The sequence below is a fragment of the Giraffa tippelskirchi genome, chromosome 10, assembly GCF_054371585.1.
Source record: "Giraffa tippelskirchi isolate mGirTip1 chromosome 10, T2T-mGirTip1v1.2.pri, whole genome shotgun sequence".
Taxonomy (NCBI): Eukaryota; Metazoa; Chordata; class Mammalia; order Artiodactyla; family Giraffidae; genus Giraffa; species Giraffa tippelskirchi.
The window spans coordinates 92915915-92938252 of NC_137284.1; the positions used below are offsets into that span (position 1 = coordinate 92915915).

Genomic DNA, 22338 nt, shown 5'->3' on the forward strand with positions numbered 1-22338 from the left:
GGTTTTGTTTAAGGTGAGGAAGGTTTGTGGGTATGTAACCCATGACAGCTTAGATGGTAAAGCATCCACCTGCAATGCGGGAGACCTGGGGTTGATTCCTGGGTTGGAAAGATCCCCTGGAGGAGGGGATGGCAACCAACTCCAGTATTCTTGCCTGGAGAATCCCATGGACAGAGGAGCCTGGTGGGCTACAGTCCATGAGGTCGCAAAGAGTCGGACACAACTGAGCAACTAAAGATGACACAACTGAGCAACTCAAGACAGCACAACCCATGATGAAAAGCAAGGAACGAGATCATTAACTATAGAAATAAAAGGAGGGAAAAAAGAAAGACCAGGAGGTCTTCAGCAGCCAGAACTCATAAAATCTCCATCAATCGATCTTCTTTTTCTTTTCGATTTTGACAGAACTGCCAGACAACTCCATTGGTGCCTTTCCAGCTGGAATTGCAGTATTCCTCTTTGTGAGAAAGTAAGACATATTTTATTATAAGTCAAAGTCAAATTCCTTAAAGACTATAGGTAATGTGAACCCCAAGCGGACTCATTAAATGAAAACTTTGTGCTGTAAAATAAAGTACAAACACTCAAACCTGCACAAAACCAACGGGCAAACATCCTCTGGACACCAGGTGGAGGAAAAGAACCTCGCCAGTCCCTAGGCCCCTCCACACATCTATCCTATCCCTATCCCAATTGCAGCTCCTGCCTCCTTCCAAAGCAGCCACACTCTTGACTTACGTGTTTGTTTCCATGTGTTTATTTATGGTTTTATCGCCCTAGTGTGTATCCTTAGACACTGTCACTTAGTTTTGCCCATTTTTTAGACATCTTTTATGCTACTTTTAAGTGACCACTTCCTTCCATCTAGTTCCCTTATCATTTATCTGTTGAAAACTCAGGCCATCTAATCTGCAGTTTCCTACTGTCTGGGTTTTGCCCTTGGCGCATGCCAACACAACCAAGTGCATGATTTCTTAATGCAAATAACCTCCCATTAAAAAAAACAACTGGTACACAAGCCATGTTTTTAAGGAGGGCACAAGCCACCATAATCACCTTCTCAGGTGTGTGTGGGCAAAGAGAGCTCTCACAATAGAGGTAATGACGCAGGGAGAAAAAAACGTGATCTGGGGCGAGCTCTCTGTGGAACTAGTGATTTATGAAGTTTTTTTTGCAATTGGAAGTGACCAGGGAATGTTTCTTTTTAATGTTTTCCACTATAGTTTGCTTTAGTAGGAAACACATTTGCAATGGGGTCTGGCATCACGTTATGCTCCAGGGTCCAGGATTGTATCCCATTAGGTTTTATCAGAAATGACTGCATAATAGGAATCTGGATGTAGTAAAAACCTAAGGAATCTAAACCACTAACCAGACTCACCAAATGTAATAAATATAAATGATAGATGAAAGGAAGATAGATCTGGCCATTTACTTACGGTTTGGAGCAATAAAAGCAAGCTTTAAATTTTTTCCTTTTCTCTCATCTTAGCAGGCAGTCCCACGAACATACTTATTAGCATTTTCAAAAGGCTTTATCAAATATTGACTTAATAAAGAAGTGTATCCACTTAACGGTGACCTCCAGACACCCCCAATAAGTCCAGGACCCTAAATTATATGCTCCAGGGCTATGGCACCCACACAATGGAGAAAAGAAATGAATGGGGTCATACATGGAGACGGAAGGATTTTTAACGCTTAAAATTAAATATGTAGGGGACTGTTTTGATTTTTACAGGGAAAAAAAAGCTCCCAAACTGATGGATATAAAAAAAAATTAAAAAGTCAAGGCACTCTTAAAATATACACACTACTATAGATAAAATAACCAACAAGGACCCATGGTAAAACACAGGGAATTAAACTCAATGTCTTATAATAATCTATAACAGAAGAGAATGTAAAAATAAAAAGAACATATTTATATATATGTGTGTATAACTGAATCACTTTACTGTATACCCAAAACTTACACAACATTGTAAATCAACTATACTTCAACAATTTTTTTTAAAGACAAGAGATAACAGTAACAACAAAAAAAGTCAAGGTACTCTTCAAACCCAGTTGGCCTTTGAAACCTCACTACAGCGCTGGTTGTAAAGCCACAAAACCGGCCTAAATGACATCGGGTGGGGTTGACGAAAGAAATTAGGCAGAGGACTTAACTGATCCCATTCTGGTTCTATATTCTCCATGCTTCCTTTGGTTCTTTTAGGGACTGTATTTGTGAAAGAAATCAGGAATGTGTATTATTCTCCCTGCCAATAGTGCAGAGAAGGAGCCAGGGGGTGGGAGGAGATAATCAGGAGCAGGACTTAGTGTAGATTTCACAGCCAGGTTGATTTTTTTTCCCGGGCTCAGGAGTTTTTAAAATCTGCTTGCAAAATTGATTTCTACTCTTAGCGTATAGAGGGTAAAGTGATTTCCAACCCTGTTTTTACAACGCTCTAGGGTATTTCCAATGATTACAATGTGTGTCTTTAAAATTCCCCAAACCAAATTAATCTGAATTCATTGAAAAGGCAAATATGATTCAAAAACTTTTTCTGCTTAGTTATTGTCTAGTTTACCTTTCTAAAATGTTTGATACTCCTTGGAATTCCTTCCTGCTTGGACTCTGTGACAGTGTTACTCAGATGTTTCAGGTCTAACTGCTTGCCTTCCTGGCTGGCTTCTGCTTCTCTTTCAGGCCTCATCTCTGGATCACTAGGAATTCCACAGAGTTCTTTCCTGAACCCTTTTCTTGGCCCTGCCCCATTCCCACCCCAGCCCCCACCCCAAAAGCCCTTCATGAAATCCTCAAGATTTCCAATTCCAACCTCTAAGAGCTATTGGCTGTATGGAATACCCACCACGGGAAATTCCTCAAGGGCAGCCAGGCTGGGGCTCAGCAGCGATGCTCAAAGATAGAGGAGATATTGGAAAAGGGGTTAAATCTATCATGATTTCTGGGCTTCCATTAACTCACTTTTAAGGTTGGGGTGGGCTCAACCTAAACATGTTACATGCATTATGGCATTTAATCTTCACACCACCTCTCTGAGGAAGCACGATTATAGCCATCTTCTACACTTGAGATCTAAGATAAGAGACAGCGGGCCCTAGATGAAGCAGCTGGGCTGTGAGCCATCACACTCTTCTGTCTGAAGCACTGGTGATCTTATCCTTTATTTCTGGACAAATAGACTGGCTGGATCAGGGCCTGGCCGGAAGGTGAGCCCAAGCCCTACCACGATGCAGAAGCAGCCAATCAAAAGGACAGGAACTCAGTTGGGGTGTGTGTGTGTGTGTGTGTGTGTGTGTGTGTGTGTGTGTGTGTGTGTGTGTGTGTGTGTGTGTGTGTGTGTGTGTGTGTGTGTGTGTGTGTGTGTGTGTGTGTGTGTGTGTGTGTGTGTGTGTGTGTGTGTGTGTGTGTGTGTGTGTGTGTGTGTGTGTGTGTGTGTGTGTGTGTGTGTGTGTGTGTGTGTGTGTGTGTGTGTGTGTGTGTGTGTGTGTGTGTGTGTGTGTGTTTTAGAGTGACTTACTCTGCATGGATGGTTGTGGTAGGAAGTGAGGTGTGATCACAGGGAGAGAAAAATGCACATAGGAATGAGCAATTGCCATCAGAGCTCACACCACTGGTCCCTGCCTACACATACAGCCCTATTCTGACTGGAAGGCAGGGAGTTAAAAGTGAAACAGCCCTTGAAACTGAAACCAGATTATCCATGGCAACTTATTAAATACTAATGTTTTCTAGGCCTTATTAAAGTAAGTGTTTAGTGTATTTTCTTATCCTCTGACGTTCACTTCTTCACTTGTCAGCACCTGCTGGCAGCAGCTGGAGTAATCTGGCCAGCTCTGCTGTATATGCGAATCAATTTGATTTCCCCCCAAAAGATTAAAAATCAGTAGAGTGATTTACAAATAAGGCATGTCACTGAAAGCACCAACAATAGAAAAGAGTTGAGGAGGACACGCCCTCAGGTCATCACTGACTTCCTTCTACTCAAAGTAAATGATTTTTCCCCCCTCATTCTTCTTGCCTGCTCTACTGTATGTGATATTCTGGGCAATCAAAAGACTCCTCCTACTTTTTGAAAAATTCTCTCCTCTTTTGGCTTCCAGCATGCTGTCCTTATGCCAGATTCCCTTCTTGATTCTTGTGCTGGTTCTATAACTGATAATCTGTTCACCCATCCATCCATCCATCCATCCATCTTACAGATGTTTAATGACCCAATATACCAGGCATGAGCAAAATGATAGGGCATCTTTATACCTGGTTTTACAGTTGAAAATGTTTTTATATTATTTTATTAATTTCTTGCTACAACCATGTGAGGTGGCTGTTAGTACCTCTGCTTTAGAGGAAGAAACAGGCTCTGAGAGGATCTGGGATGTATTCATACCAGCATAGCCAGCAGGTGGCAGAGTCTGGACATGAATTCAGGTTTTTCTTGCCAGTAATTCACAGTGGTACTCTCTTACATACTGACTGGTCAAGTAGAATTTCTAAACTGGTCTCATTATTTCTAATGAAATGTCATGATACCTATACAACGCCTAGTTATTAAAACTGTGATAGGTTATGGGGAATGCAATGTCTGGGTTTCTACTCTCACACAGCTTGTGGCCCAGTTGTTATTATTTAGTTGCTAAGTCGTGTCTGACTCTTTTGCAACTCCAGGGACTGCAGCCTGCCAGGCTCCCCTGTCCATGGGATTTCCCAGGCAAGAATGGAGTGGGTTGCCATTTCCTCCTCCAGGGGATCTTTTCGATCCAAGGATCATACCCGCATCTCCTGCATTGGCAGGTGGATTCTTTACCACTGAGCCACCAGGGAAGCCCATTGTGGCCTGGTAGGGGAGACATGAATTATAAATTCACACCACAAACATTTGTTTTTAAGGTATGAGGGAGAGTGGACCAAGTTACAGCAATCAGGAAGTCTTCTAAGAGGTAATCACTAAAATGCATTTTAAAGGATGAGTCAGTTTCAGGAAGGGGGGATGAAAGAAAATCATACACAGAGAAGGAAAAGCATGTGCAAGGGCCCCCTGGCAGGAATACCCAGTGTGCTGAGATTTTGAAGGCCAGTTTGACTGGCACAGAGAGACTGAAAGGAAGCCCGGCACAGGATGTAGTTCAGACCACACAAGACTTTGTAGCCATGATAATGATTTTTACTTTTAGCTTCAGAGCAATGGGAAGACACAAGGCAGGAGAATGATATGATTAACTTTTCTGGTTCTCACTTCTGTGTGCAGAATGAATTGCAGAGGAACAAGAGTGGAAGCAAGGAAAAACAGCTGGCGGGCTTTTGCAGTTGTCCAGGCGAGAGGTGATGATAGCTTGGACCAGGGTGGTGGTGGTGGTGGACATGGAGAGAGGAATCCCATGGGTGCCCCCTGTTCTGCTCCAGCCCATTTTCTCCCTAAACCCTGTCACCAGAATGTGCTCACGAATTTGTAGTACATGGAAGCTTGTCCACACTTTGGGGCTCGGCGGGAGTCTCCTCTTCCAGGAAGCCTTCTCCAGACAATGCCAGTTCTCTGAGATCTTTCAGAAGTTGAGTCTATCTTCTGTATCTTTCATTTCACATCTGCTTCTTCTCTATGGCTTGGCTGTCCTCTGGTCCATTCCTGAAGATGCCTTCATTTCTCTTGTCTTGCTTTCTCCCTTTAGAAAGTAAATGCTTTGTTGGCATTTGCTGAATGGTATCAACAGGGCTCCTTTGGAAATTACATTTGTAAATGATTATTCATGCCAATTGCCTTTTTTTCCCCCTAAATTAAACACTGGTTACTTTAAATCTGTCTTCGTGATCTCGTTCTATCAAAATGTATGTCCCCATTTTTCTATTCTTTCCTTTCAACTCTTTTCCATATATGTCCTAGTAGAAAGCAGCTTCGGGGGAATGAAGTAGGGGCGGGGGGCAGGAGTGTAATTAAACAGGGGCTATCTGACCAGAATTCCTATACCTTTTAATGGGGTATTTGATTAATTCTTTCCACAGGCACCATTATTCATGCCTTGATGGAATCTCATTTTATAGCCCTTAATACATGGACCCAATTTATCCACATCACATTGTATTCTAATACTTGTCATCCAAGTTATTAGCTATCTCCTTCTCAGTGTAAAATCATCAGCAAGTTTGATTAGCTTATTCCCTGGGGATGATGGGGGAGATAAGAAGAGACATAGTACAATATGACCACCAACGGTTCGGCATCCTCAAGAGCAGACAGCTAAGCGGAATCCACTTATGGAGCTGGGGTGGCCACATAAGCATGTGTCCTCGCCCCCATGGGAGGTTATCTGTGTGGTACCCAGGAGCCATAGCCACAAAGGCCTGGCTGCTGTCATGCCTGGTGGTACTGAGCCATTATCCTGAGTGGGATCACTTCAATAAAAAGGAACAAGGTTTTTCCCCCTCCTGCTACATAACACCCCCCTGCCCCCCAAATATCATTCCTGAGAGGCACAGCTCGGAAACTCCTCTTTATTCCAGAACACCACTGTAGCCTGAGACCCCTGTTCTTCCTCTTCTGGGGACCTGGAGGGCAGACAATCTAGAAGGAGACACACTGTGCTCTGTATCGCTCTCTCATCAGTGCAGAGTTGGTTCTAAGCAGCCAGCCCCTCCTTCCTCTTCTCTGGAACCAAGCCTGAGCCTTGGGACTCAGAGGTGGCTTCACTCCTTTCTAAGCAAGAGAGAAGGGGCCCGCATGGCGCCTACAGGACAGTGGAATCAAAGCCCACAGAGAGTTTCGACTGCTTCTTCCCCTCCCCCCACCACCTGTCCTCAACTCAGTCAGGCAAAACCCCCAGAGCCAGCTCTGGGGTCCTTCGAAAAGCTCCCACTGCCTTTTAGCAAAGGCTTTTTAGCAATCACCCTGGTGTTCTCCTGAGCCCAGCAAGAGGAGGATGAATGGGGCCATCTCTTTGTGGTGGCACTCCTTCAGGAGGTGGAGAATGTGGGCCGGGCGTCATGACTCGTTCCTAAAGGACTGGAATCAAGCAGGAGTGACTGACAGTGAGTCACTTCTGAGATGAGCTCATCAATGGCATTTTGACTCCCCTTCCTCGTCCTCTGGTTGTTGGTTCTGAGGGTAGTGAGCCTCTGCACTGTCAGCAGCCCAACAGGGAGGCCTAAGGTACTGAGAGCAAGGGACCAAGGCCTCCAGCCAACAGCCAGCTCACTGAGCCACCTGGGAAGTGGGTCTGCTCATACCACCAAGCCTTCAGATGACAGCAGTTCTGAATGACAGCTTGGTGGCAACCTCATAAGAGACTCTGAGCCAGAACCACCCAATTAAGCCACTTCCACGTCTTGACCATAAATATTGGTTGTTTTAAGATGCTAAATGTTGGGGTCATTTGTTATGTAGCAATAGGCCACTAAATGCTCTCACTACCTCAAGCTCAAGGGAGGCCTTGGTCTTCTCCCTTCCTTCAACTGCCCCTCAGTTTCCATCTCGATGTTCTCTGAATTCAGGGAGTCTGGTATCCCTCTGGTACCTCTACTGGCCCATCCCTGGCCTTTACTGTGTGTCCTCACGGTCTCAAAGGCTCTTTCCCCACAAAAGGGGGATGCAAGGAAGGAGCCCCCCCAAGCCTGGGTTTGTAATTCTAGCTCCTCGTCTGCCATCCAAAGTGACATCTGGAACTAGAAGAATGACTCTGCAGAGAGCAGCCTTTCTTAGGCCATGAAACTCCCTCTTGTTTCTGAACCCAGTGGGGCTTAATGATTTCACTCAGGCTGACAGGCAGCAGGAAAAGACTTTGCAAAATAACGTGTTCCCTTATGTATCATATGCACCTCTCCTGTACCCTTTCTGCTCAACTGCAGCTTCTGCAAAAGGTCACATCTCATTTCAACTTTACAGTTAAGCGCATCTGACACCAAGTGTGGATTCCAGAACTGGATGGAGATGCAATGCGCCTTAAATGTTGCAAGGTGGGCCTCTCTACCCCCACCCTGGCTGGCTGTGTCCTGTTACAGCCATGAAGGAGGAGGCAACTCAATTCTTGCTTCTCTCATAATTGTACAAGGGACAGAATGTAGTTTTTGATTAAAAAAAAAAATTCAGGCAGCTCTTCAATCTGATCAAATCCTATCAATTTTGTATCTCAGTTCTACAAGGCAAGGTCAAACAGTTATAAATATCAATCTTTTGGAAGACTTGGAAAAGTGGTGCATGCATGCTAAGTCGCTTCAGTTGTGTCCGACTCTTTGCGACCCCATGGACTGTAGCCGGCCAGGCTCCTCTGTCCATGGGATTCTCCAGGCAAGAGTACTGGAGTGGGTTGCCGTGCCCTCCTTCATGGGATCTTCCCAACCCAGGGATCAAACCCATGTCTCCTCATTGGCAGGCAGGTTCTTTACTACTAGCACCACCGGAAAAGTAGAATGGCCCTCAAAGCAGTGGTTCTCAAAGTATAGCCCCTTGGGCAATAGCATTAGCATCACCTGCAGCCTTGGTGGAAATACAAGATCTCGGGCCCCATCCCAGATCCACTGAGTCAAAAAGCTCTGTGGGTGGAGCCCAGGCACCTGTATTTTAACAACCCCTCCACCCCCCAAGTGAACAATTCTGATGGCTAAAGGCTGAATATCAATGATTTAAAAGATTAAATATCTCAATCATTCATTCATTCATAGGACACTGATTGAGTGCCTACTATTTGCCAGATACTCTGAGGCAACGAAGAGGAATTAGAAGGCGCTCCTTCCTCAAGGATTTTGCAGTCTTCCCTTTCCTGGCTTTGTGACATAGCTTGGGAAGAGAGCAGAATTCAAAGACACTGATTCAAGGAATGGAAATCACTCTTTACATGTAAAGAGCCTTTTCAATGGACAGGAGGCACACCAAAATTGTTTTTTTTTTTCCCCCAGGAATGATCATCTCAAAATAGGAACTTTTCTAAAGTAAGAAAATGTGTGGGTTTAATATATCATGTACAGCTGGCTCAGCCTTTTTTAGCCTAAAAAAAAAAAGATTATGTGATTTCACCATGAATGAAATGCAGAATTACCTTAAAGATTCACTTAGTTTTGTGCCTGTCTTTTAATGAGAAAGCTATTCTGTTCTATCATCTTCCATGAAATCACACTTCCTTCCCTTTTTCTGTAAGTGTAAGACACCTTACTCAGCCTTAGAGCTAAGGTGTATCTATTAGGCTTCCAACATTTGTTAATTCATTTGTTCCTCCCCAACCTTATCAAGTAGATGCAGCAAACACACAGTCTGTAGATGAAGAACAGAAGCTGGAAGAGGCAGGAACAGGAACCCAGACCCATCTTTGAACCCCATGAGAATCACAGTGTGCTGTAGTCTAAGCCCCACAGGGTTCTAGAAGACAGCTAGTATGAACCACTGGCTAAAACTCAATCGGCTGGTCCAGGGCAGGCCTTGTGCTTCTACCAAGGAGCTGACTGTGTTGCTGGTCTGCCAAACAGCTTTGATTTCTTCTGTGGAAGAAATTTTAAATGTTACAGTTCATGTTAGTTTCTCCTTCAGAACCATGGAGACTGAGGAGCTGGCCATAAACTCCTTCTGGTCACCAGCAGCAGTAGCCTGTGTGAGAATCTGCTCCACACTGAGCAGATCCAGCTTTGAGAAGAGGCTCCACATCTGCTCCTGTCTCAGGCTGCTTCAGTGATGCTCAAGGATTCAGTGAGACACTATTGGAGCAGATATCCTCCCTGTGGTTAGGGATGAACTTGAGTTAACCCAGCCAAGCCTGGGCTCAGATACTCTGGCTCCTGCAGGGATGAAGGGTGTGGCCACAGAAGAAATCAAAGCTGTCTGGCAGGACCAGCAACACAATCAGCCCCTTGGTACAAACACAAGGCCTTCCCTGGCCAGCCAAGTTCACTCACCACACTGGCCCAGCCTTCACCTATTGGGTGTCACAGCTCACCCATGAGGCAACCCAGAGGCATCAGGAGACCTTTTCTGTCTACTGTATTCTTGGGAATAACCTGGTGACTTTAGTTTTATGCAATTGAGAAAATCTAAAGTCCATGTGGGCTGTGTAGAAAACTGTGTGGGTATCTTTCAAGTCACATACAGAGCATGCATCTTGAGGTGAACCCAAATGCATCCTCCATTCCCATTGGCTTTCTTTAATCAAGGCTTTTTAGAACGTCAAGTCCAACCCTTAGTTCTAATTCAGGGGTGCCTGTAGGCTTCTGCTGAGGCACTGATTTGATTAGTGGCATTCAGTGGAACTACAGACATGAGATGTTGAGCTTACAAATGTGTGATTTATTTCAGGATTCTGAAATAAGGAATGCATCTATCGATGGCACACTGGAGGCTGAGAGATTCTGAGAAAGCATTTCATGCATATAAACCGCACATGCAGGGGAAAAACAATGTGCTTATGGTCACAACCCAGAAGCTGGGAACCACCCCACTGTGTTCTCCACCCTCACGGAGTGCTGGCTCTGCAGGAAACCGCTGGGATTAGATGATCCTGCATTTGGACACCCATATCCCACCTCATTTATCTACCTGTGACAGGGACAGTGCTGGAAGAGAATCAAAAGATGACAAATTGCTTCTGGTTTTAAAGGAGCTGTTCAGGCTCGGTGTACGCCCAGGGGGAACCAGGTTTCATGCCAGCAGCCATCACTTCAACCCGTTATGAGGCCACATCTTGGCAAACACCAACCAGCAGATGATTGCTGTCTCCTTTCACCAGTGGATTTAAAGACACTTGCTCTGAACACCTGAAATCTAGTCATTCTGAAGATGTGCGCAGCACAGAGCAGACCTGCCCACACGCTGCTATGAGGCAGGATGGCAGACATTAGACAAGAGTTCCAGATGAGAGGGTTTTTTTCCCCCATGTTGAGGCAGACAGATAACAGGGGAATGATTTTGCAGGATTCCAGAGCAGAGATACAGTATCAGCAAATGACTGGGAAAGACTGACTCGTGTAAGATAAGGAGATAAAAATTTCTGGGATAGTGGCCACTGGAATTTGCTTTTGTGGATACAGACCCTTCTTACCCTCTCCCCTACCAAGCTTCCAACTTCCCTGGGAGCAGGGAAGAGGTGCATTGGGGTTTCAAGACCTGAGCAAAACGAGTCTTCCACCACCCACTCAGCCTACAGCCGGTGGTCCAGCCAAGGTGGGACATTGTTCTGGCTGTGACCCTTCTTTGTTCCAGCAGATGCTTCCTCTCTGAGAATGACCACATAATTCATGGTTGACATATTCAGTTCTCTAGAGGTGAACATTCCTCAACCCATCTAGTTTGTGTTTCTTCTCTGCCATGGGCTAGAATTCGCAAGGCTGGAGAAGTGCCTCATTATGCTTATGTATACAGACGTTAGGTGCCCTGACAGTCCTCCTGACAATCTTTGAGACAGGTACTATTATTACTTGCATTCTGTAGATGGGGAAACTAAGACACGGTGAGGCGTCAGCTGAAGGTCATCTAGCTGGTCAGTGGCAGAGCCACCGTCATGCCCATACAACTTGGCTGCAGGGTCTGGCTGTTTCTAACCCCTCCCTGCATCTCCAACACAACCAGCCTTCAAATACAGCAGCTGAACCCCACATGGGGACTGGTTAGATAAGACCTCTGGAGTTCACTGTGTGCCAGAAGCAGGAGCACAGAGCCTGCAATGTGAAAAGATAGAGGCTCATCTCCAACCCCCTGACTGCTTTCAAAATCCAGGCCAGACGTCCAAACATCTATTTTGTGTTGTTTGTTTGTTTGTTTTGAACATTCCACCACATTGCCCCAGGTGCTTCATACTTCTCTCTGTTCTCCTTCTTTAGACAAGCATCTGCCTCATTCCCGCACGCCTCCCACCTCTGGCAATCCTCCTGCTGCCAGTGACTGATGCCCTCTGCCTCACCTCATTATACATTTCAGCTAAAAACTCCTATTTTCCACATGGCAGCGAGGTGTATTTATAGCACGAATCACGTGCCAAGATGTTCTCAAGATTATCACCTTGAATAATAATCCTGGTGCATAATCACCATGCCCATTTCACAGATGGGCAAGGAGAGGTGGGAGGTCACAGCAAGGTTGCCAAGGAGTCCTAAACTGCCAGGTCTCTTAAGCCACTTACGTATCATCCTCTCTCCAGACTGCTTCCTCTCATCTTCCTGTTTAACAAACTTATCGAAGGCCAGAAGATGAGAGATACCCTCAAGACCAGGTTGTACTGTATCTGTGTCTGTACTCTGGTTCCCAGAATACTAACAAGCAATTCTGAGGTCCAGTGGCAGGAACATCAATGCTCAGATTTTTGCCAAAACCCATTCTCATTAGTAGGTTTACATGCATGAAACACGTATGTGTAATTTTTGGTCTGTACAATTCTCTCATCACCTGTTATAACTAATCAAAATGCTGAGTGGATTTATTCGCATGCAGATCACAACTAACTAACTGCCTTCAACGTCTACTGAAATGACCGTGACTTTGTTCTGAAGGAATCTTCAGGCCAAGAAATGAAAAGGCATATCATAACCTATAGGCAGCCTGAATAACATTTCTTCGGAGTCAACACTGTTAAGATTGTTTTTCAAATAGTTATAAGAGAAAGCTCAGATCTCAAGTGAAAGAGATATAAGAGAGTCAGAAAATGTGTTCATTGCCTGGAGCTGGGAATTAGAAATACAAAGACTGTCAGGTTCATAAAAGGTGAATTTGTCTCCGATTGTGGACATACTATTTGGTGGCCTCTGTGTATTTTTCTCACTGGGGTCTCTGTTCATGGCAAATGCACTGAGGTGAGATTTGTGATGTTAGGAAAGTTGCTAAACTTCTTTGAGCTTCCAAACCCAGGAAGCCAGCCCCCACCAACCCACCTTACTGAGCTGTTACTCAAATCAAAATGAACACGCTAGGAGAGGGTGCTTCGTAAATGGCAAGATGCTGTAGCTGTTTCTAAAGATACAAGATCATCCTCAAAAGGCAGTAGTGAGAACAGAAGCCTCTCATCTCTGTTTTCAAAGGAATCACCTTCCAGAGATACTGCTGAGAAGTGGCATTTGGGAATGTGACTGAGGAAGACAGTCTCCGTCACAGGATTCAGAAGCAGGCAAGAGCGCACCATTTCACTCGTTCACCATCTCTGCTCACATTCGCCCTTGAGTCCTTATCTCACCACCCAGTGCAATGCTTGGAGTACTTATAAGGACCCAGTGGTGACTCATACACATGAGACACACCAAAGGATGCCCATCTAAAGATTTCGGTTCCTCCAATACAGAAAGTTTATCCACGGGAAAGAAACTGGGGGATTTCTGGGAGCCCAAGTCTAAGGTAACCAGCTGACTTGGACTTGGATTTCTGGGTCAAGCTGGTCAGTGGACCTGAGCATCGTATGTGAATATACATTTTGCCTCCTCCCAGCTGGCAGGGAACACAGCATCGGAACTAAGGGAGGTCTGGAGAAAGGCATATGTGTCTCTGTGTTCCTAAAGAGTTTATCCCTAGAGATTTATAACCTGGGCACTCTCCCATCTCCTTTTGCTCCTATTAGTTTCAATTTCCCTAGCCAACACCATCTTCTCACCATCAGGAATCCAACAGAATCACACCCCTTCTATTTTTCCCGCGTCAGATTATCGCCTCTAAGATATCTCCCTGATCCCTGTTGGTGGCTTCCTGCCACCAGCTAAATCTTCTACCCAACAGCTCGAGGCATTCAGTGCAAAACTGCAGCCTTCAGGAGGACTGGGGCCTGGAGCTGCTGGGCGTGCCCTGTGTGACATTCACCAGGAACACACGTGTGTCGCAGAACCGTGGTCCGAATTGAGCACTGACTAGCGCACACAGCAGGGAAGTGGCATTTGGGGCCACTGAGGAGATGTGATCGGTGGGGATTTCCCCTTTAAAAACTTATAGCAAAAGCCTGCCTGAGACCATTCAATATTCATAAGTGGAAAGCAGAGATGGCGTTTCTGTTCCGCCAAGAGCAATAGCTATTTATCACAGCAAATGACTGAAATAGTTGTACGTACAATGCTTTACTCAGTGCTGTAAATTACGGTATACAGAAGATTAAACTTAAGCCTAATGCTACCCTTGAGCTTCAACAGCTGAGTCCTATAAATGGATACCCGTTAAGAAGAGAGAATCTTTTTCCTGGTTACTGTTTAAAAGTGTATCTCTATTAAAAGCTTGTCTTAGACATAAATTACCAGGAAGCCTGCCCCTGGCCCCAGGCAGGCTCTTCCTCAGGGCACTGACTCACAGAGTCACACCTAAATGACAAGCCTGAGAGCTCGTGCTGTGCTGAGCTGACCTCCAGAGGGATGGAGTTAAGGGGGACTTTACACGGGCCTGAATGAACCCTGGGCCAGGGCAGGGGTAGGCAGGGCTCTGCAGGGCCTTAAGGTGATCTTTATGATTGAAATGATCCTGAATCCTACCACTTCACAGAAAATGCTTCTGAAATCTGCTGTTCTGTGAAGTATCAAGGAACACAGACCTGGAGCCAAAGCCCCCTTTTACTAACTACATTTCATTCTCTAAGCACTCGCTTCTCAAAGTGTGGTCCATGGACCAAAAGCATCAGCATCAACTGGGAGCATGTTAGAAACACAAATTCAAATCTGCATGGTAGCAAGAAACCCCCAGTGGGCTCACATGCACATTAAATTTGGGGCATCAAGGGATAAGTAAGCAGGTGTTAACAGGGAGAAACCCCTTGATTTTCACACTGGAAATCATTACACGTGACAAATGGGATTTATGGGAACAGGTACTAACACTGGGCTGTAGGATTCTGAGCTCTCTTTGGTCTAATCCTACTTCAGAACATTTTCAGGAACTTGAGAGAGTTTTATGAGCTGGGAATGAACATATCACTCTGAACTAGACAGATGACCCAAAACACCCCAGGGTATAAAACAGAGTGAATTAGCAAAAATTCATGCTTTATTAATCAGTCAGGATGCCTCTAATCCTCTTGTGAATCAGGAGGCTGAGAACACATGGCAGTGTTTTGAGGAACACGTGGCAGTGTTTTGAGTCAAGATTTCAATTCTTTGTTGTAATTACCAGTTGACTTTAAGTATGTAAAAATCTGTGTTGTTTGAGAAGACATAGATCCTGAACAACTGTATGAGAAAAAAGTTATCATTTGGTATGCATGTTAAAAACTTAATGGTAGTCACTAAATAGATTTAAATAGACTAAGAGATAAAAGAAAATCTATTGTGACCAAGCTAGCAGAGGGGAAAATGGTGAGCATTAAGAAAACTTCTTTAACCTAATGGAAGGCAAGAAAGGAAAACAAAAGCAAATAAAATGCAAGGTACACAGAACACAAATTGAAAGACAGAGATAAGTCCAAATATATGAAGTACTCACAATGAATGTAAATGGACAAAACTCATCTATTAAAAGACACTATCAGATTGGATTTTTTAAAAAGCCACCTGTATACTGCTTACAAGAGAGACACCTAAAACAAAATGAAAAGTTGAAAATAAAAGACTGGAAAGAGATAAGGCAAATACATATTGACCAAAAGAAAATTAGGTAGCAATGTTAATCAGATAAAAATAGGACCTAAGGCAAAAGCATTAATAGAGATGAATACTCCATCACTAAAATGACTTGAGTCATAAACATATATGTATTCTTGTACAGCAAGGAGATCAAACCAGTCAATCCTGAAAGAAATCAACCCTGAATATTCACTGGAAGGACAGATGCTGAAACTGAAGTTCCAATACTTTGGCCACCTGATGCAAAGAGCCGACTCATTGGAAAAGACCCTGATGCTGGGAAAGATTGAGGGCAGGAGAGAAGGTGACAGAGGATGAGATGGTTGGATGGCATCACTGACTCAATGGACATGAGTCTGAGCAAGCTCCAGGAGATAGTGAAAAAGAGGAAAGCCTAGCGTGCTGAAGTCCATGGGGTTGCAATGAGTCAGACACGACTTACAGACTAAACAACAACATCCAATAGCACAGCCTCAAAATTGTAAAGCAAAAAGGAGAGACTGACATACAAGCATCATAAGAGACTTAAAACTCCCTTCTCAGAGATTACAGAGCAAGTGGACAAAAATGCAGAGGATATACAAGATTTGAATAACAAAATAAACAATGAATATATGGAACCCTGCACATAAAAGTGAGATTATACAAATTTTCTAATCACGTATGACATTTTAAAAAAATGCTATTGTAATCACAAAGGAGGTATCCTAAGTTATAAAACTTACTTTTTTTTGTTATGCCTTACCCTGTCTTACCCTTATAAGGATAACATAACTTTCCCTGGTTATCACAAATTAAACTAGAAATCAAAAATAAAAATAGTAAGGCCCCCTCACCAAACTTTACATTTGGAAACTAAAACCACACTCCTCAATTACTACTTGGCAATGGTGTGATTTTTTTTTCTACATGTGGCCTAGTTGATCTGGGACCAGGTTAATTTATATGACATTTGTCAGGAGTATCACCAGAAACAGGAAACTCCCCAAGCCATTATAGCTTCATTATTTTGTACTTTGAACTAAATTCTAAACCAAAGGGAAGGTGAAGCACCTGACTCCAGGAAGAAAAGAAGGGATGTGCCTGGGTTAATTACAACCTAGTCATACAGCCCAGAAGCTGCTGTTGGCTTGTTCCTCAGATTGTGCCCTGTTCTACCACACTATGCCCATCTCCTGGGGCTAGCCCAGGAGACTAGCCCAGTTAGCTGCTACTGCCTGGATGCAAAGACTGTCCTAGAAGGGCTCCAGTCACCTGGGGAAAGATGCTGTTCAATCAATGTGGCATCTTACAATTAAGAGGGTCCTGGAACGGAGCAAATTCCTAGTTAACAGTGGATATGGGACCTTTTGTCTGCCAGGAACTTCTGAGAAATGATCGAGGAATGCTGCATAGGACACACATACAAAACAGATAGGTCTGTGTGCCCCTCGGATAGAAAGTGGTCCCCCTGAGAAGTCCACTGAAATCAATCCCAAAACAACCGCTTCCTCTGGACTGTGCGGCCAGTTCAACCCAATTCCAGCACTGGCTGAATGATGAAAGAGATATTAGAAAGAAGAACACCAAACAACCTAAAAAGAACAGAATGTGAGATGGGGTGATACTGGTCAAGTCACACTGACCACAGGTCTGCAAGTTCCACAGGTCGGGGAATTGGAACAATAAGAAAATAAAAGAGAGGACCACAGCTCTTCTGCCTGGGCTAGGGGCACCTGTGGTGATCAAAATAGCTCAGTGGTTTCCTGGCTCGCAAATATGACCGGTCAGAGTGGGGGCAGCTCTCAGGGGAACTCCCCCTCCTGTTCTGGGCCTCCTCACTGGTCTCCCAGCCCCTTTCAAACATCAACACCGCCCCACTTTACAGAGGACCTGAGGCAAAGGCTCGCTATCAGGACGGAGGCTCCCCACACCTAGGGTGAGTGTCACAGTGGTAAGAGTATGATAGGGGAAGCTGAAATAGTGGTACTGCTGTCCAGGTCCTGCCTCTTTTAAGGCACCAGTAACTGGATCCACAAGCGCCCGGAGACAGTGCCACCAACAGACGACACCTCAGAGTTGACAGGTGGGTCCCTGAGTTAGGGGGTCAGTCAGGGCTAGTGGCAAAGCACTCTCACTCCTGGGGATGGCGCAGCAGGGCTCCTGGGGGAGGCAAGCACATTTGAGAGGATGACATATGGGGTGGGGACAGCCACCTAGCGAGACAAGCAGAAAATCACAGCCACCACAGCCATGAGGGAAGCCACATTCATTTTAGAAAGAGGCCTCAGGACTTTGGAGAAATAATTCCTGTGAGAGAAAAGCAAAGCATCTATGATGCTAATAAACAAACAAACAACAGGGTTAGTTAGGAAGCAAACCTTAGACAGAAATCGGTAGTTCCAGTTTTCTGAAATAAAGACTAGAGTTACTTTCTCTAGGGGGAAAAAAACCAAACATGATTATTCATTCCATGTGAAGTAAGATTCATCCCAGTGAACTGTTTACTTAATCTTTCGTCATATACTCCCTTCAATTTACATTTTCTCCCGGACGTATATTTATTTCCCGCGTGCTTTCTATGCAGCATTCCCCAAAGTGTACTTGTTTTCCAGAAGTGCCCAGCCCCGTGAAAGAGCAGTCCTGGGCAGACTCTTCACTACAGTATTTCCTTTATTCTAGGGTGCCATTGATTGTAAGAGGCCACATCAACCTAATAGCACCTTTTCTAGAAGAGAAGAAAACCTGCCATAGTAAATATACACAAGACATGGGAAGAAGTACTTCGACTTCAGAGACAATAGAGCTTGGAACCTTCTTTAGAGACACCTCCCACCCGGCCCCAGCATCCCCAAGGCAAGCCTATACATTCGGATATGTGACACTTTGGGAGGGACCTCACAGTGACCCCAGGCAAAGCACTCAGAATCAGCTCCTTGAGCAAATACTCCTGATGCTCTTCCAGAAGGAAAACTGATGGTGGAGTGGCAGCTTGGATGGGAGCTGGGTTCTAGCATCAGGGAGAGAAGGTGAAAATGAAGGAGAGTCAAAACCACCTTTGAAAACCCTTCCACTCATAAAGTACAGTAGACACAGTTTCGGGATGGGAGAGTTTCCACAGCCAATTTCTCCTCCAGGATTGGAAAAGATGTTTGTTTTTCTGCTTGGGCCATGAATGAAGGAGTGGGCTTGTATCTGGGACCAAATTACTAACAAAAACATTTATTATTGTTATTATTATTGTCACTCAGTACATGTTGGTGAATTCAGATAAATTAAGAGCGATGGGACTCCAAAGCAGAAGGGATGCATTTTTGTTTTTACTGCGAGACCTGTGAGTGCTTTGACGGGCTAACAGGTGCTGAGAACCTCCAAAGAGGAATCTGGCACACAGTCTTTTCCAGGCATGTATGCGTGCCCAAGCCCCAGCTCTCAGTGAACGGATGGACTACTCCAGGGAGGAAACACTGCTGTTCTGCTCACTGACCCAGATGGGGGCAATTCCAAAATGACCTTTGGAATCAGTGCTGGCAACGTTCTTTGCTTGGATTTAAATAAAGTGATGGCTGTTCCCCTAACTTTCCTCGGTTGATACAGCTCTGAGGAATGGAATGGAGCAGCCCATATAGCGAGGACAAGCCAGAGATGAGTCAGAAGCCTAGGGTCATGTTACAGTGACAGCCTTCCAGAACTCAGCTGTGGTCAGGGATCAAAGCAGCAGCCTCTCCAGTGCAAAGTGAGGCAGGATGGTTCCCCTGCATCAGCTGCATCTGAACAGAGACGATCCTTCTCTTTCAAGGGGCAACATCTTCTAAATGAAATGTGTTCGCTTACCTATGGAATTTGGCTTATTCCCAACTTGGAAGTAAGTTTTCCTTCCAAGCTTGCTTTTTCCCTCCTTCCTTCCGAAATGCCTTTTTTAAAAAGTGTTTTGAGCACCAACTGTAGATCCAGCATTCATCATGTTAACTTCGGGAACACAATGGTGAGCACTACAAAAGGGCTCCTCAAAACTCCTAGTCAGTATCTGTGTGTGCAACAGGGGTGGATGAGTAAACAGGCATTTGCAGTAGCTGTCATATATGCTAATGCTGGTGAAGTGGGGAGTGCCAAGAGCACTTAGAGGAGTCCTTCCTTCTTGCTGTCTGTGCACCAAGTCAGGAAATGTCTCCAGGCTGGGACACAGAGATGCAGAAGACACAGTCTCAGCCCTTGGAAGCTGAGTATCAAGAGCTCACAGGTGACTGTGGCAGTGACTGGTGGCAGCTGACAATTTAGATGGGTAGTAGCTGAGCTCAGCAGAAATGTGGAAGAACATTTGGGATGTCACTAGCTTAAAAAGTGGTTTATCAGTGATATAAAAATAAAATCACCTATACTTGGGAAAAAGAAATCCCAAGATATTGAATTGGCTATTGTCGAGGTCAACAGCATCCTTTGGTGGAAATCTAGTGACCTTTTCTCTTCTCGCTCAACCACTTGGCGTTTGATTGGCTCTACAAACACCTTCTGCTCTTGGCTCCCATGTTGTCATCCTCTGTTTCCTATAGGTCACTGGCCACTCCCCTTCTAACTAACTCTAAATGTTGACCTTTCCTTTTACAATGTAATCCATCAGCAGATGCTGTCAGCCACATTTCCAAAATAGATCTCAAGTTTACCCTTCACTATCCACCTGCACTGTTCATACTGTTCATGGGGTTCTCAAGGCAAGAATGCTGAAGTGGTTTGCCATGCCCTTCTCCAGTGGACCACATTCTGTCAGACCTCTCCACCATGACCCATCCGTCTTGGGTGGCCCCACACGGCATGGCTTAGTTTCATTGAGATAGACAAGACTGTGGTCCGTGTGATCAGATTAGCTAGTTTTCTGTAATTTTAGTTTCAGTGTGTCTGCCCTCTGATGCCCTCTCGCAACACTTACCGTCTTACTTGGGTTTCTCTTACCTTGGGCCTTGGGTAAATTCCTCTCACCCTGCTTATTTAACTTATATGCAGAGTACATCATGAGAAACGCTGGGCTGGAAGAAACACAAGCTAGAATCAAGATTGCCGGGAAAAATATCAATAACCTCAGATATGCGGATGACACCACCCTTATGACAGAAAGTGAAGAAGAACTAAAGAGCCTCTTGATGAAAGTGAAAGAGGAGAGTGAAAAAGTTGGCTTAAAGCTCAACATTCAAAAAACTAAGATCATGGCATCTGGTCCCATCACTTCATGGGAAATAGATGGGGAAACAGTGGAAACAGGGTCAGACTTTATTTTGGGGGGCTCCAGAATCACTGCTGATGGTGACTGCAGCCATGAAATTAAAAGACGCTTACTCCTTGGAAAGAAGGTTATGGCCAACCTAGATAGCATATTTAAAAGCAGAGACATTACTTTGCCAACAAAAGTCCGTCTAGTCAAGGCTATGGTTTTTCCAGTGGTCATGTATGGATGTGAGAGTTGGATGGTGAAGAAAGCTGAGCACCGAAGAATTGATGCTTTTGAACTGTGGTGTTGAAGAAGACTCTTGAGAGTCCCTTGGACTGCAAGGAGATCCAATCAATCCATCCTAAAAGAGATCAATCCTGGGTGTTCATTGGAAGGTCTGATGTTGAAGCTGAAACTCCAATACTTTGGCCACCTCATGCGAAGGGTTGACTCATTGGAAAAGACCGTAATGCTGGGTAGGATTGGGGGCGGGAGGAGAAGGGGACGACAGAGGATGAGATGGTTGGATGGCATCACTGACTTGATGGACATGGGTTTGGGTAGACTCCGGGAGTTGGTGATGGACAGAGAGGCCTGGCGTGCTGCAGTTCATGGGGTTGCAAAGAGTCGGACACAACTGAGCGACTGAACTGAACTGAACTGATCCACCTGCACAGCTATGCCTCAGTCCCTTCAAGGTCTCCCAGACTCCAAGCAGCCAGAGTGACCTTCTGAAAATAGAAGTCAGACTATGTCTTTCTCTCATGCAGGGTCCTCCCATGACTTCTCACCATACCCAGAATGAAGCCCAAACTCTGGGCTCTGCCCTACAGGGCTCTGCAGTACTGCTCCCATCTGCCTCTCTGAAGCTCTCAAAACACCTCACCTGATGTGCTCTTCCTATGGCTTGATATCATTTTCATCTACGTTATTTAAGCTATCAGAATGCAGGCTTCCAGAAAGTCACACTCTAGTCTTGTTCACCACTATTTATCTGCAGCACTAGAACAATAGCTGGCATATAGTAGGTGCTCAATAAATATTTTTCAAATAAATGAATGAATCAAAGCTATGTGACTCTGAAGAAGGTAACCCAAGAGATTCAGCGTAGAGCACCTTAGGGTGGCAGTAGGATTAAATAAAAAAAAAATCTTAGCATATATAAGTGCTCAATAATTGTTATTGGTACTTTTCATCTTCCATTAACAGATAAGAAGAAAAGCTAGGGTTTGGGACCAGGCTTGAATGAGATATAAGAAGAGGGTTTTTTTTCTTTCAAGTAAAAATGAATTAATAATACTAAAACTATGAAGATCCTCTTAATCTATCTCTAAATTTGAGCTGAATCATTACATCTGCTACTTGTCTACTTGTAAAATTTCCCTAATTCACAGAAATGTGCAAGAAAAGGGCATTCCATTGAATTTAGAGGAAATTATCTACTGTTTTGGTGGTGGGGGTGGGGATCTCACGATGTGCTCATTTGTTGGGGATGAACAAGAAACTACAGGCAGAACTGATGGTGGTCCCTGTTCCACCTCCCCCACAAGCTTGCTTCTTCTTACTTTTTGATATGTAAAGGTCTATCCAAATGCCACGACTCTCAACACATGGACTGTAATCAGTTTATTCTTCCATTCTGATTTCCCTCAAAATTGTGCCCAAG

General features: G+C 44.6%; 1 protein-coding gene across 7 annotated transcripts in view; it reads right to left on the bottom strand.

Moving 5' to 3' along the window:
* The window catches only part of ATXN7L1 (ataxin 7 like 1), a 255418-nt gene that overhangs the window by 127144 nt on the left and 105936 nt on the right, over positions 1–22338 (bottom strand). Inside the window, exon 4 of one of the 7 annotated variants that reach the window (XM_081535906.1) lies at positions 5153–5670. The exons of the other annotated variants lie outside the window; for them this stretch is intronic. Coding sequence (XP_081392032.1) covers positions 5588–5670 — 83 coding nt within the window. The 3' untranslated portion in view covers positions 5153–5587. Of the gene's footprint in view, positions 1–5152; positions 5671–22338 lie in introns of those variants that run through there. 7 annotated transcript variants of the gene reach the window in all.